General features: G+C 47.6%; 1 protein-coding gene across 1 annotated transcript in view; it reads left to right on the top strand.

The window, feature by feature from the left end:
- MARCHF4 (membrane associated ring-CH-type finger 4) overlaps positions 1-12,627 on the top strand; it is a 154,826-nt gene extending 142,199 nt beyond the window's left edge. Inside the window, exon 4 of the mRNA XM_054044350.1 lies at positions 11,764-12,627. Coding sequence (XP_053900325.1) covers positions 11,764-12,125 — 362 coding nt within the window. The 3' untranslated portion in view covers positions 12,126-12,627. The remainder of the gene's footprint in view (positions 1-11,763) is intronic.
- Positions 12,628-16,441: the final 3,814 nt, after the last annotated feature.

Here is a 16,441-nt window from a genome sequence, read left to right as displayed (position 1 = left end):
GAAATAAATAATGTTCTCTGAAAACATCCCACTGGCCTACGTTGTGCGTTAGAGGGGGATAGAGAATGATCCCGTGTCGCTGCCCTTCCACTAAATACTGCACAGGAATAAAGTACCTGGTGGGACTGTGCCCCGCTGCCCTCTAGGGTTAGAATCAGAAATGCTCATCTGTGTGTCATAGGTCCTACACTGTTAATAGCAAATGGAGATTCCCCTTTAGCTCACTTGGGGAGGACCTCCTGTACTCTCAATATAAATGATACCAAACTACAAATAGTGAGGCCAGAACTACTCTTCAGACCATTCGCTCCATGCACCTGCATTATGCCAGGCTGCTTCTCCCAGCTGCTTGCCTGCCCAGTTGTCCTTGCTGTTGCAAAGGTTTTCCCTTGTCCAGTCCAAACCTTTCTGAGTTGAACTTGCAGCGCTTGTGGGTATGTCTGAGCCTTCTGCTGGTGGGTTGGGTTTCTGCCAGTTGCTGCATCAGAACAGGACTCTGGTTAATCCTGAGGTGATTTGAATTGGTCCTTGTGGGGGGTCTGGTAAGGAGTAGAGGTAAGGAGGTGTGACGGAGCAGGGAGCAGGGCGGATTTGACCTGGGAATGTTGCAGGGGAGTTACATTGGGGATGGGGGACTTCCCTTGAAGGAAGATCCCTGAGCTGTAACCTGAGCCAGCAGAGGGGCTGGGAGAAGTGACACCTTCTGACCCAAGACTGGACAAAGGTGAGGAGGAGCTGGGGGGAGGGGGAAGAGAGATGCTGGAGGGGGTTTTGTTTTCAGTTTTGTGCTGGGTGGTGGAACGCAGGGAACCCCAAGGCTGGGGTCTAAGCTCCCTGCCCCCCAGAAGGACTTGACTGAGGGGCCCTGGCTGTACCTACAAGGCCTGTTTTAGACTGTGTTGCTACTGTCCAATAAATCTTTTGTTTTACTGACTGGCTGAGAGTCATGGTGAATCCCAGGAAGAGGGGTGCAGGGCCCTGACGTCCCCCCACTCCGTGACAGCAGGTGGATCAGTGCTGCTAGGTGAACTCACCAGATCATCCTAACTCCATCCAGGAGCCCTGTCTTCCATGAGAGTCCTGTCCTGTCTCCCACTCCTGCTGGGTCCTGATCCCTGCCAGGTGGCCATGGGGCTAGGGGTGGAGGAGAGCTGCAGAGGCCAGGGGAGGGATAGCATAGCCATGGCAGGAAGAATCCACTCCGTGCTCAAAGACCAAGTGGCACGGGAGAGCTTGGGAGCAGGGCCTCACCTCCAACTGCAACGCGGAGAACCCGGGCTGCTTTTGGTGCTATTGTTCCGTTCGCTGCTAGGAGAGAAGCCTGCGCCGTGGGCAAGAGTGGGGAGAGAGAGGAGCCAAGTTATTCAGCTCTCATCCCTCATCATAGATCCCTAGTTGGGACCTATTCATCCTTTGGACACTATTAGTGAGTTCCTCATCTGTTGTGGGGATCTGTCACAGGTGGGTCCTAGCAATTAGTATGGCCAATGTTCCGCAGAGTCTGTAGGCTCCTAGGAGTACCACTGGCTGCTGAGGGATTTGTGGGAACAGGTCCAGATTTGCTAAACTCATCTCATCTGGAAATTGCCCATCAAGGCATCAGTCATCTTTCTGCAGAGACCATATTGGCACCATCAGCAGCCTTGGTCCTCTCCTTCCAATGGCAGAGGCATGTGGCTTGTGGTGTTTGCAGGACACAGGAAGAGAAGGCACCTGATTGAATTAGAAATGCCAGGGATCCTGCATCCAACATACTGGCCAGCTCGGCACCCTTTTGGAATGAGAAATGCTGCCATCCTCAGGCAGTTCATTGAGAACCGGAGTGTTCCTATAAGAATAATTAGGTTCTGGAACAGGCTTCCCAGGGAGATTGTGGACTCCCCGTCATTGGAGGTTTTTAAGAACTGGTAGGACTAACACCAGTCAGGGATGGTCTAGGATGGTTTATTTAGCCCTGCCTCAGCACAGGGGGCTGGACTAGACGACCTCTTGAGGTCCCTTCTAGCCCTACAATTCTATGAACTTGGTAATGAAGCTCAGGGAATGCTGCCTGTGTGGAGCAGGGAGTCGTCATTGCTTGCTGGATCAAGAGAAGCTTTCCTAGCCAAAGAATGAGGCATTAAGTAATGTAGAGAGACGTGCTACATTCTGTGCAGTTCTGGCTTTCTTCAAACTGGTCTAATTGCAGCCCAAGGATCTGGGCTCAGTTCTGCCCACCTCTTCTTCTTAGCGTACACACAATGTGCCTCAGGTGGCACATGACTAGGATTCATCACCAAATTTGGTCCGTTGGTTGGATCATTCACTTCCACGGGCCAGGCCGGGTACCGACAGGGAGTGCGACATGCACGCTCGTTTGTGCCCTCCAGTCCCGCCCACTAATGCATGAGATACGATTCCAGTGACTTCACAACGGCACAGGCTGTGGGTAGACCAGAGAGCGCTGCAGGTTACGGGGCTGGGGGAGAGGGAGGAAATCTGCAAGATTGTGAAAATAAAGTCATTCTGCCTGAGTGTTTTCTCATTTTGGTACGAGAAGGATCTCGTTTATTGCTGCCTGTGTTGCTACACACTGCCCTTTAATCTGTGGCTTTATTGTGTCCAGGCTTTATTTATTTGTTGAGGGGGTGTTAACTTCCAGCCATCAGCAGGGAGTAAAACAGTCATGAGAATCGTGCTCTGGTCAGGGGGAGGATAGGCGCTGGCTTGTAGCTCAGGTGGGTAGAGGCTGAAGAACCGGACTCCCAACTCCGTGTATGTGTGTGGGGGGATCCCAATAGTCATTGTGCATGCCACTGTGTGTCCCTTAAAGCTCCCCTTCCAGGTGTGGCATCCTGCAGAGAGCTGGCTCTGTAGCTTGCAAACAAACTATGCTGGGTTGCTGTGATCTCCCGAGCACAGCTGGGTTGGGCCCAGTCAAAACTTGGTGGAGAGACACCCCCCTTAGCAACACACACTTTTGCTCCAGGAAGTGGTGGAAGCAATTCAGCTCTCTCTTCCAAGTCAGCCCTGAACCGCTGCCCCAGTTAAGGGGTGCCGTGCGGCTGACGTGCCACCTTTCAAATGAGCTGTCACACCGCGCGTCTGACCGCTTACGGGCAAGAACGCTCCCCTGGCACCTCTCACGCGAGCAGCTGCTAGCCCCAGCATCCTGTACAAATTCCGAGGTGGGTGATTCCAATCTGCCTTCTCAATTCCCCTTTCAGATTCAGTTGGCTAAAATGTTCTTTGTTTCCCATCCCAAACATCTGTGTAGGTTGCTGCTAATTGCTTCTGCCGCTCAGTGGCGGGCAAAGCGTTCCCAGGATGTGTAGTATATGTATCAGTTTGGAAGGCACTAGACGACTGCAAGCCGTTAGGTTGTCATTGCCTGGAAACTGAGTCCCTTGCCTCGGTAGCATCCTGCAAACTAAAGTATATACGCACACACGCTTTGTAATGATTTTTCTCCTTGTGGAGCAGGAAGTGTTGCAACCCTTTGAGATCTCGACACATTGGATTAATTTCTCAGTTGTCAGGATTTAGCCTCTAGCTGAAACTAAGGGTAGGCATTAGGGGCTGTAATGTTCTCTGCTTGTGATGTGACGGCTTCTGAGAAGGGACCTGCTGCTCACGGAGTTCCACCCTATGGACAGAGGAAGCAGGGAGTGAGGGGATGTGGCTTAGAGCCAGCAGCTGCCAGGGTTGGGAACCATGCCTTCACTGTATTGTCTGAGCCTTTGTGGAGGAGCCATATTGGAACCCAAAGGCTTTGCAAGAAAGGAAGAGTCCCCATAAGCACCTCATCTGAAAAGGTGACCCTGCTTTGGGGTATCATTGAGAGGCTCACTCATTCGTCTCCATCCTGAACCACACACCCCGACACTCATTGTGTGAGTCACGGGGGAGCAGCTTTCTTTGTACTGTGAAATAGTGAGTAAAGACTGTTCACAAAGCAGTCTTAAGAACACAGAGATTTACAAACCCTGCCAACTTGCCCTGTGGAGCTCACCCTCTAGCTCAGGCAAACACAAGACACCGGACAAGATTCCTGGTACACAGAGTGATCCCTGGTGGGCAGATCAGTGGACCATAAGAGCTTCCAGAAAGGGTTTAAGGAGAGACTGAAAGGAGGAGAGGGAGGGCACCTCCCTCCTGGACAGTTGGAAGCTGTTCTAGATGCAGAACATGGTGTGGGAGAAGAAGACACAGAGAGCAGTTAGGACAGAACCTATGGAAGAGCACAAGTAGTGAGAGGAGATGCTGGATGAGATGAGGGCAGAGAGGTAAGTGAGGACTGAGCTGCAAGGAGCTGTGGAAATCAGGGCGAAAGAGCTTGAAATTGATTCAGAAGGGGAAGGGATTCAAGGAGGGGCGGCTGATGTGGTCAGAAGATAAAGTGTTTTCTGGCATCTCTCTGGAACGAAATCCCAGGAGGAAATGCCCCATCTCCCAGGATGGCTGGGTTGACTTGGCCCTGCCCTGCTCGGATGCTGACTGTTTAGATCTCAGCCGAGACCTTTCCCCTTGCGCCAAAGCCGCCCCTGGCCTCAGTAAAACAGACCATCATGCTGGCTAGGGATGATGTAAATGGGACACCTGTGGGAGAAATGTGCTGCTGTAAAGGTAGATACAGATACACAACTGGGAAGCGTCCGTAGCCCCAAGAACTCACAGTCTCCCATGAGACAAGGCACAGCAAGTGAGTGAAACAGACAATAGCAGGGAGGGGAAAATTGAGGAGGAGGGCCATGGTGAGATAACGTGTTACAAAGGCTCCCGATGTGTGGAAATGAACTGTTACAAATCACGTGACAGCGGTTTCCCCATCGTTGCTTTGAATGGTCTGCTCAGAACAGCGAGATGTACTAGCGCTGGCTGGAGACGGGTGCAGCACAGCCTGGTTTTGCAAGCTTACCCCTCCCTTGCCAATATACACCAGCCCTGACCTGCAACACCCACTGCCAATGCTGAGCTGCAAACCGACCTCCATACTAGTCTAGTTCTGGGCCCACACGTGGCCATGCCAATGCACTCTGTCCTGAACTAGAGCCTTCGTCCGAGCTCCCATTCTAGCCTTGGCCCACCATGCCCTGTTGTACTGGGGCCATTTCACCCTTCAACTGGAGTAGCCTCTTCCTCTCTTGGGTGCAGGTTGTCAGTCGTAGTAGCTTTGGGGTGGGGCGGACAGTTATTTGGTCAAGGAAAAGAAACCTCCCCAGTTCTGACTATTTGGGGACGAAAACAACATGATTGAAATCAGGATCTTGGATAAATAAAACAAGACTGATTCCTTCTTCAAGGAGTGAATGATCCAAACCCGTGCTCCGTGAGCCTCTGCTCTCATGCCTTTGATGAGTGTTTGTGAAATGTTATTGATGTAAGTCTGTCCATCCAGCCCCTTCGCCCCCTTCTTTAATGGCCTCTTTGTGTCTGAGCAGAAACTAGGCTGTAAGTGCCTTGGAGCAGGGATCATTTATGATTATTATTTGTATTACAGGAGCAATGCCCAGCCAAGGATCAGGGCCCCGTTGTGCTGGGTGCTGTAAAAACACAACAAAAAGGTGGTCTCTGCCCCGAAGAACTTACAATCTAAATATAAAATCAAGAGGCAACAGGTTGATACAACAAAGAGGGAAAGGACAAGGTAACAATGAGATAATTATGGGTAGCATGGTAAGCAGCGGTCACAATGCACCAGCTGCCTACCCAGTGGTGGGTTTATCTGCGTTGTGAGGGACTGCGCTCTCTTTTGGACGCTGTGACATGCTAAATGAATATTCTCTCTTGGCACAGGTCTGGGGCCATACACGTGCTCAAATACCGCGGTGGTGAGCATGGAATGAGAACCTGACTAGAATACGGAATTCAGTCAGATAATAAGGAAACGAGATAGAGAGTAGGAAAACCTGCAGCTAATGGAAAGAAAATGAGCTCTTTGCATGTGGGGTGGCAGGCTGCCCTAAGCCAGTGTGCTAGATTTAGGGCCTTATGCTCCCTCTCAGACCAAGTGGGAAGGGGAGTCAAACCAGGTGCCCCACGTATGAAAGTTGGGATGAAAGGAACAATTCCTCAGCATCCCTGATTCTGCGGGAGCCCCTCCTTGTCGACACCACAGAGCTGGGGCTTCTCTGGTGCCCCAACATGGTTCTCCAGCAAAGTCAGAGATTTCCACCCTGAAGAGGGAGCTTTTGAAAGGATCATCCTGTAGGGAACGGAGGGGAGCCATGCTGTGATGCAGGGGGTGAGGAGACTGGGCAGACAGGGCAGAGGCACTGCCCCCACTAGCATCCTGAGGTCCATGAAGTTTCCCCATGGAGCATCTTGAGGGTCCAGAACCCCACCTGCCTGTTCTGCCTTATGGAATGGCTCCTAAGCAACACAGGGAGATTCCAGCAGAATTTGGCTCCTTCTACACGTTTCTCCAGATAAAAAAGGCCTTGAATTGGGAGGATTCTCCCCAGTTAGTAAGAAAGATCCTCAGAGTGATGATACATCTGGGAGGAGGGTCTCTGGAGCTGCCTGCAGGAATTCAAGTAATATTTTAACCCAAATTTGTTTTGATGGAAGCATACAATTTCTTACAACTTGATATTAACTGGCTGACTCCAGCTCTCTCTTGGAATTTACTGTTTCAAATGAATCACCTTTACTTCCGCCCCTTGCCCACTCCTCTGCTCAGTTCCCTTTTAATTTTACAGCTTCCTGAGCTCGGCGCTGGGAAATCGATAAGTAATTTAGAGCCCGGCAAATACAGAGGAAAACAAGTTATTTTGCACTTTTACGAATATTTTGAAGCCAGAATTGCCTGAAAAAAACAGGAGCTCAGTCAACGTAACAACCGATCCACCAACGTCATGCTTTTAACAGCATAAGATCATAGACATTTATCATTAGAAGGCTAACAAACAAGAATTTTTAAAACTACCCTCTTGAATCAGGCTGTTCAGTAATATTTGTGGTAAGCTAATGAAAGAGGATTTACAATCCCAGCTCCATGCTTAATGCTTGGGAGAATGGATCTGATTCCACGGAGGGTATTTTACAGCTGAGGAGAAGATATCCAATTTGGGTTCTTTGACCCAGGGCTTAAAGTGATCTCAAAGAAATACGGAATCTGGCATTGCTCAGGATGGAATTTTATCCTCTTTTAGGGATCAGACAGCTCATTTAAATACATATCTAATGTCCCTTGTCAAGGCCTGACCCACTTTAGAGCTGCTTTAGAGGTCTCTGTTTCCTTGTCGGGGTGTGGAATCTGTCCAAAATATCCCGGAGGAGTGCTGCGTTTCAGGGGCCTGCCCTATGACTGATGTTAACAGTTCTGAACTGTATTTCAAGGGAGGAGACAAAAATCAGACTTTGTGTGACAACAGTCAGGTGTTGTGTTGTGATAAGACAAGGGGACCCATGACTAGAGCGCTTCAAATCTCAGTGGTTTGTAAGAAGCAGGATGGAAAAAAAATCTGTGATACTCTAAACTGGACCCACAGTCCTAGCACCATAGTTCCAGAATAGCCAGCTGTTAATATTGTTGCCTTTTTTGACGTGAGCAGCTAATCAAAGTTCTGGGCCCTGCGCGTTGTGCCAGTTGGGAGGAGAAATTGCATCAAAGAAAATACCAGATTCCATCGTCAATCTTGTTTATTTAACATGAGCGGCAGTGAAATAGTTAACAATGTGAACACTTGTGTTGTCAGTAAGTCTCAGAGTCAACGTCTCACTGAGGGGAATGGGGCACTTCCAGAGCTATCGTTTGTCCGTCATGCCGGAAGCACTGCTTCAGGTCACATTCAGAAGGTTTTCTTCACAACCAGGAGGGCTAGACACTCTGTTTTTATTTAAATTGGAACTTAAATTCTGCAGAAGCTGAGCTGGATACCAGAAAAGTGCTGATGCGGTATCCCAGTCGGGAGACAGCAGGCAGACACTTTCATCCCTTCCCAGGCATGCTTTGATTATCAGGTTGGACCAAAGCCTCTATAGCAAAGCACAGCTCAGTTGAAACTGGCCAGTTTTACCCATTTCTCATCAAACCATTAATTTGCTCACAACTGCTCAAAAATGTTGTGAACTTTTCAAAGAGTTTCCAGCTTATCACAAATCCCAAAATGAGTGGCATTGGCTATGGTAGTGAGTGCCATTGGCAAATTTCTCTAGGCACTAACACTGACCTCATGGCATCTTTTGCAACACCATGTTCAAAATTGCTGGTGGGTGGACAACTCAGTCATAGTCCTGGTTAATAAGTCAATGATCTAAACTGGATGTTGTCCATTCGTTCTCTTAAGGCAACTTGTGCATTGAGCAATGGAAGTGCAGCTACCACAGTTGGGCATGCAGATCAGATAGTTGTGCATGCATATGTCTTTTTAGGCAGCTAAATGGTTACCGGCACATGCATATATCCACTATACAGCATGTGCAGTTGTGGTCCGTATATGGGCAAATGCAGTCAGGAGGATATGCACACATTTAACTGCAAGCAAATAGGCCTCCATGGTTTGAAAAAGGGTCCTTTCACATTGTACCTGTAGGTGACATTTGATTATCGCATCTTTAGGTAAGTTTGTAACTTGTCTCCAGATCTCAGCAATTCCCAAACCTTTCCAGTTATCCCGGATCTTTCCCCCTGCTGATGCCCTACTCTCTCTGCGCTCTTTATTATGTATTTAACATGTTTATTGCAGTACAACCTCAGCCAGGTCAGAGTCCATTGTGCTAGTCAATCTACAAAGAGATAGTAAATGACGGTCCTACAGAGTTACATTCTGAAAGACAAGCTCTTCTGCATCCATTGTCTTGCTGGCCGTTGGAGGTTAGGATGAGCTTTTAAAGCAAATTTTTGTTCTAATAACCTGTTGGCTGCAGCCTTACATCTCAAGCCAGGAAGTGCAACCAGTTGGCTGTATCTCCAGCTATGACAAAACACTCTGATGTTCCAATGGAGTTCACTGGGGTGTCGGATAGAATGGGGGACTGCTGGACCGAGGGCAAAACAGTTAACGTTTGGTTCATCGGTGATGGTAATAAATCATTTCTCTCTGACGAAATTCAGTTCCACATGCACAGTGTTCCCATGTTAAGTACAACTATGGAGAGCACTTCAAAATACTTCATTCTGTCCTTAGTACTTAAGTACATCATAAAGGTAGATAAAGCACAATTTTTTTTGTCCACAGGTGCTTTTTTAAAATAGGTGTTTGAAACAATCACATCCCTCCTGGATTCTGGTTGGCCTCCAGCACCCATTGTCCTGGCTTGGGAGCTTCAGGTTCCAACTCTTGCACCAACCAGGAAGGGTGGCAGCCCACCCCTTTCACTTCTGATTGATCACTACAACCAGCAACGGGTAGACTCTCTCCCCGGCCCGGCCCAGTAGTGGTGGGGAGACTTGTTCGAAGTGTCTGGAGAAACCCCAAAGTATAAGGCCCCCTGTTTGGATACCTTTCTGCAGCAACAACTCTGTGATGGGTCAGTGTCCAAAGAAAAAACAGATAAGCTAATTCTTATCATACAGGAGTTGGAAGTACTTGCACTTATACTTTTACTTATAAATACATAAACGCTATTTCCACGGCATACTTGTACTTATAAGTACTTCTGCAATGGCGTGCTTGGCACTCATACTGAAGTCATTTTAATCAGCACTTACGGCTACAAACCCACTGTGAAATGCAAGTGGCCAGGTCAAGTTCCAGGCTTTGGCACAACTTGACTTTGACTCTCATTCCACATTTCAGGAAAGATGTGGACAAATTGGAGAAAGTCCAGAGAAATGCCACAAAAATGATTAAAGGTCTAGACAACATGACCTATGAGGGAAGTTTGAAAAAAATGGGTTTGTTTAGTCTGGAAAAGAAAAAACTGAGAGGGGACATGATAACAGTTTTCAAGTACATAAAATGTTGTTACAAGGAAGAGGGAGAAAAATTGTTCTTCTTAACCTCTGAGGATAGGACAAGAAGCAATGGGCTTAAATTGCAGCAAGTGAGGTTTAGGTTGGACATTAGGAAAAACTTCCTAATTGTCAGAGTGGTTAAGCACTGGAATAAATTGCCTAGGAGGGAGGTGGAATCTCTAAAAATTGGAAATTTTTAAAAGCAGGTTAGAGAAACACCTGTCAGGGATGGTCTAGATAATACTTAGCCCTGCCATGAGTGCAGGGGACTTGATTAGGTGACCTCTCGAGGTCCCTTCCAGTCCTGTGATTCTATGTCTTTCATTCTCTGCTGTTGTATTTATGCTCATGAAAGTTCATGGGCTGGTGAACAGGGGTTGCTCCCAAGGGCATCTACCTGGGAGCTTCTCTCATCCTGATCTGATCTTGATCGTGGCCCAGACAGAGTGAATCAACAGTACCAAGAAAAAACGAACGATCTAGTGCTGGCCTGTCTCAGTGTTTATCTGTCTGCTGGAATGCTTGCAGGAGCCTGACAGCTGTTGTGCTTTTGTAATGGGTGAACCACTGCAACAACCAACAAAGTCTGATTTGGAGGTTCATGTGAATTACTTTTGTATAAAATCCTACTTTAAATTAAGTGTTTCAGACCAAGATTGAAATTTGATTTACTGAATAATGTTACAATATGTCAGCTAAGCCTGTATGTTTGAGGTGTCATGGTTTCTATCCCCAGGTCAGTAGGATGTGCTAGTACAGTGTGTGGGGAATCTATCTATATCTGTCCAAGCTAGCTAGCAAGGCATTTATACTGTGCCATTCTCTATGGTATCAGAGCAGCTGGATAGAGTCCGTATTTAGAATATTACTATTACTTACTTAGCACTTAGGTTTCATACTTTATCTTCCAGATGATTTATGGAGATTAAGTAATTAATTATCACAATCCCCCTGCAAGGGAGTTGAGTATTTTTACTATCCTGATTTGACAAACCTCATAACTGATGCACAGAGAGCGGAACTGACCTACCTAATGTCTCAGGAATGAGTAGACAGTCAGGATTAAAAGTCAAGAGTTCTAGTCACAGTTCACTGCTCTAACCACTAGACCACACTTCTGTTATATCCATGTCTGATGCTGGTTTGGTGGAGGTAGACAGATTCCAGCAACACACACACACACACACCCGGTCCCAGACACAATATTAGTGCAAATGCTAATGATGAATACTTTGCATGGTTTTTCATCCATCAATATCAAAGCACTCTCCAAAGACGAGTACGTATCATTTATTCTCATTTTGCAGATGACATAACCGAGACACAGAAGTTAAGTCCTTCTCCTGCGATCACACAGCAAGTCAGTGACAGTCAGGAATAGAACCACGGTGTCTTGATTTCCAGACCCTGTGCTCCGGGCACTAGACATCCACTGCCCTTCTGCTGCTATGCATGTGACTAGATTTGAGTTACTCATACCTGTGATGTCAGCACAGAACGTAGATTCCAGTTACACCCCCCATGCGCACATTTTCAGCTGAGTCATGACCAACAGCATGTATGATGGATCAAATCAAGAGGTGCATTGGTAAAGGGATATTGTTGTGCTGTACAGAATAAGCCATCCTGCAGCATGTAAGACCTGTTTGCTGACTGCTGAGATCAAACTGTGATCTGTTTAATTCAGGTGGAAGGCGGTAAGGCTGAGCAGAAGGACTTGTGCTCTGCCAGTCAGTAATTAAAAACCTTGATTTATCGTAGAATGCACGCTGACCAAGAGAGCTGTGTTCATGGGCCACTAAGCAGGCAGCTAGAGGGAGTGATGCTGAGCAGTTTACAGCTTCTCTCTAAAGTTTCTCTTGGTTTTTTTGCCTTCCCTCCAGGTCTAATAATACACGAAGGGCCATCGGTTTACCGGATTTTCAAACGGTGGCAGGCGGTAAATCAGCAGTGGAAAGTGCTGAACTATGACAAAACAAAAGACATGGAGGACCAAAAAACAGGGACCAGGACAAACCTCCGAACCTCCTCCCAAACCAACCATTCGTCCTCCACCGGTGGTAGAGCCAGCAACTCCGCTCCAGCCGACAACGGGGTCCGGGGCACTAGCCACGCCACCGGCACCCTGTCTGACCACCACTGTGCTTACACCATCTTGCATATACTCAGCCAGCTCAGGCCTCACGAACAGAGAAGCCAGTCTAGCACTAACAGAGAGCTCGTCATGAGGGTCACAACAGTCTGAGTGATGGAATTCAGGAGGCCTTAACGCGAAGTGAAGGAGACAAAGAACTCAAGAGCGGAGAAGCATGGTGTGCCTTTAATTTTTTGGGTAGCTGCACAAGGCGTATAAGCAGCGCTTGGCCAAGTGAGGAAGAAGAAGGTGGAGGCAGAGCTGCACACACATGCTAAAGAGGTTAACGTTTTCCAGCCAGTCAATATTATTTAAAAAAAAAACAACAAAACAAGTGCAATACGGACTAACAACTGACTAGGTGGAGGTTGGTGGAAGCAGGGGAACAGCCGGTATTAGCATGTCTTACAAGTTCTATTAGCTGGGATGGGTAATGTTCTGCAAACACACACACACACACCCCACACGCACACACACACACAGTGTGGGATGGTTACAAACAGAAGGGGAATGACGGAAGCAACGTATTTGGAGGAGTTTTCAGATTGTGTTAAGCAGGGATCTGAGTCATCGCTTTGTTTCATAAATCTTTCCGGCGCCATGGATTACTCGCGATAGAGTATTGCCGCTGAAGTGGCTGGGGATTTTTCAGTTTTAATATAAAAAAAAAAACCCGTCCATATTTCACCAAAACAAAAAATCGCCAAGGGGTTTGGAGAATGGCGTTGGGAGAGGGTTTGACAGACATTTTTTCTGGCAAAGTTTGTACAAAGGCGGTGTGGGAGTTTGAAGCACAAGCACTGGTCCGATGACCCCAAATCCCACATTCAAACCTTCCCGCTCACAAAAACCATCCTCCAGGCAGACTTTGAGAAAGGGGGTTGCTCCGGGTTAATTTCCTCTCATACCCCATCACCCCCAATTGATTACATTAGGCCAATCCCATCTCCACAGCTTTCTCCTGCATCTGTGATCAGACTCTCATAAGAGAGGGTTTTTTTAATCTTTATATCCCTGCTGCTCAATTTGCAAGAGAGTCTCACTCAATCTTATAGGTTAAGTCCTTGATATCCAGTTTGCTGAATGACTGAGTGGAAAAGACTAAATGATGAGCTAACAAAGACTTAGTCTGAAGAGGGAGCACAGTCCCTGAGTGAATATATTATGCTTTTAATAAGTCTCCTTCTCTAGGAGCTATCCATGAAAGTACCAATTGCTCTTCAGAAACATCCTCTTTCAATGCACAATGGCTGAATCATTTGTGGGTATTAAAGGGACACTGTCAAGTACTTTTTAAATAGTTTTTAGGGGCTTTTTTACTCGCCATCGTTTGTCATATTCTCTTAAAAGCTTGAAAATAAAAATTATTTCCCTACTGATTTTTGTCCTTTTCCATTTGGCACACACTGTTCTTCCCTGGCCAGGCCCTTGTCCTACTGTGCCCTCCCCCACCCTGTCCCTCTCCTCCCCGTCTACTGCAGCAGGAAGTCAAATGTATCTGGGCCCTGTTTACTTTTATGTGCCCCAGCATTGCTGACGGTGCTGCATCACAGCCCTGGAGAACAGAGCTGTTTTGTTAGCATAGCTGCTGCGGTAGAAGAGAAGAAACCATGACAATGAGGCGTGTTAACTGGTTTTGGAGCAACGGCACAGCAAATCAAAAATAACTAACGCCACAGTGGTCAAACCTGATGCCTGGAGTTAGCCACCAAAACCCATATGTAAGCAGATGAACGAAAGCAGCCTGATTTTCAGCTGCGCTGGAGGTCTCCTGTCTTAGGGGTTTATATTACCATCCTTCACCATGGTATCTGAGCGCCTCTTGCAGCTTCTGTTGGAGCCATGGGAGTTGATTCATGTGATTTCACTTTGATTCATGCCTCTACATATGGATTTAGCTGATGGACTCTGGGCGCCCAGGCCTGAAAGCAATTTAGCACTCAGAAGAGATAAGCATTTTAAGGAAGGTCACATTTTTGGGCCTCCATTGCTTGACAGTGTCCCTTTGAATATCAGGTGGCTTTATGGCAGATGACGTGTGGGTTCTGAAACCCCAGCTGAGTTGAGCTCTGCCCGGAGATAAGACTTAATCCCAAGACAGCTGATGAAATGAGGAGTCAGGCAAACAAACATGATTGCTGGGAGGCCAGTGTCCGTAGCGCTGACCGATCTCACTGTCTACCAAAGAGTGCTTTTGGTTGGGGTCAGGGCTGTTTTGATGACCTCTGAAAGGTGCTGTCGGGAGCATGTCTCTTATGGGGCTACTCCTGTGGCAAAGTCTGGTTAAAGCAAGGGAACACAGCAGCCTTTTCGTGCCCAGGGGCTTTTCCAAAGGGCAGTGTCCTTGTCACAAAAGATGGCCGCTTGTGATGCTCTGATGGGGTGGGGGTTGTCAGACATACTATTAAGTAGTGTCATCTGATCCCCCTCCAACTCCCATTTTGTAATAAGGAAAACCAAATTCCTTTCACTGGGGTTAGCAGGTTGGGAGTTTATAAGGTCAGAAGCACATCTCACCATGAAAGAGAGGCGTGGCCTGGTGGGCTGAGCACAGAATGGAGTCAGCTCACTCCAGCTCTGCCACCAACTCTCTCTGTAGCCTTGGGCAAGTCCCTTAATCTTTCTGGCTCAGTTCCCCATCTGCAAAATGGGGATGATAATACTTACCTACCTCACCGGGGTGTTGTGAGACTCAGTGTTTGCAAAGCCCATTGACCTGATAAGGTAGTGTGTGTAAAATAGAGAGCAATCAGCTGGTTAGCAGGAATGGGCACCCACTGGCCTTTGCTGGACAAATTTCAAACTGCTCAGCTCGGTGTATCATAGCCCCTATACTGTTACCAGAGAGTCCCCTTTTTCTGCAGTGGTAGGGTGCTGTCTTATCCCACCCCCACTGTCACATGACAGTCTGAGTGGCTGTAATGTGCAGCATAGGGACAACCACATGGTCCTACTTGGTCATGGATTTGTTACAACATTTTCTATACACGTGCTTTCCATGCAATGGGCTTAGAAATACATTTTCCAGTTACAACTGGCCTGTCTGGGTCTGTGCTGTTGAGTGGCCACTGCCCCCCTCATGGGTGGAAAGTCCTCTTGTTTGGCTTACTGACGATGCTACGGAGCCCAGGGTCAGAGACGGTGACCTTCTGGTTTAAGAATCAAAGACCTGTTTCAGCTATTTAATAGCCAAACCAAATGAACAGAACTTGCAGGTTTGCCAAGTTCATCAATGACTGGGCATCAGATACTATGGTGACAAGGAGCACTTAAGTACCTAGGTAGATAAGACATTAGCTCAAGGAAGTTGGAAATTAATTATAACACTTTCTTAAGCACAGATTCATAGGCTCCCAAGGCCAGAAGGGACCACTGTGATCATCTAGTCTGCCCTCCTGTATGACACAGGCCAGAGAACTGCCCCAAAATAATTCCTGTTTGAACTAGCGGTCAGGATCTTCTCTTTCATTCAGAGGGCTGCCACCACCAGCACATTCTCCTAGAAGCCAGGTGTAATTGGAACCTCTGTTTTCAGAGCAGTTTATTCCTGAGCAAAGTGCTTCTGAGTTTATGAACATTTAGGCTGCTGGTCTGAGAGCGATGAGTGCACATTTGGGGGTTTTTTTATTATTTTTCGGAGCGTCTCTGAGGATGGCAGCAATAGCAGTCAGCATCTGTGTTCCATGACAGAATGCGCTCTTCTCTCCTCCCTTCCCCCCCTCTCCTCCCAATCCCTCCATTTCTGTTCCTACGCAGGACAATAAAAACTGCAAAACTGGAGCCATGCAAAACACACCGTGGACTGGAGGGGGTTTGCAGAGGGCAGAAGGGACAAGGTAACAGAGCTATACAAAGCTGTTCTATGGAAGGCATCCCTTCCCTGGCATCACCCCACCCACAGGTCACTGCTCGTCTTGCCTTCTCTTTCAAGTACTCTTCACTTTGCCTTGTTGTCAAAGAGTTCTTGTTTGTATTTTTAACCTGATTCTTACAAGGCAGCGAACGCTGCTTCCCTCCGATAATGCTGTTTGCAAAGAACTCAACAGCTGTTTCTTGGGGTGGGGTGGGGTAGTGGCGAAACCCCCGTCGGGCATTCCTGTGCTCTTGTGCTTCATGGCACGGTGAAACAGTCAGAGGCGGCTGACGGAGAGACGAGGGATCTGAAATGATTCGTGGTCCTGCTAATTCTCACATTTTGTTACAGTTTCCTGATTTTCTGTCAGCTTTGATGGGTCACTTACTGCCTTTTTGGAGAGGTTTTTCTCCGTGGGAGTTCTCTCAATTCTATCCTCTGTGCCCAAAATTTCAGTGCGGGCCACAAGCCTCCATTGCTCTTCCAGTCTCTCCACCAAGCACCCACCCTCAAGCCCATTCCTCCCAGCTCCTCCACCAGAGCACAAGCACACACTTTGACTGTAGTAGGGGGT

The sequence above is a fragment of the Malaclemys terrapin genome, chromosome 11, assembly GCF_027887155.1.
Source record: "Malaclemys terrapin pileata isolate rMalTer1 chromosome 11, rMalTer1.hap1, whole genome shotgun sequence".
Taxonomy (NCBI): Eukaryota; Metazoa; Chordata; order Testudines; family Emydidae; genus Malaclemys; species Malaclemys terrapin.
This window is presented reverse-complemented; position numbering and strand designations above follow the sequence as displayed.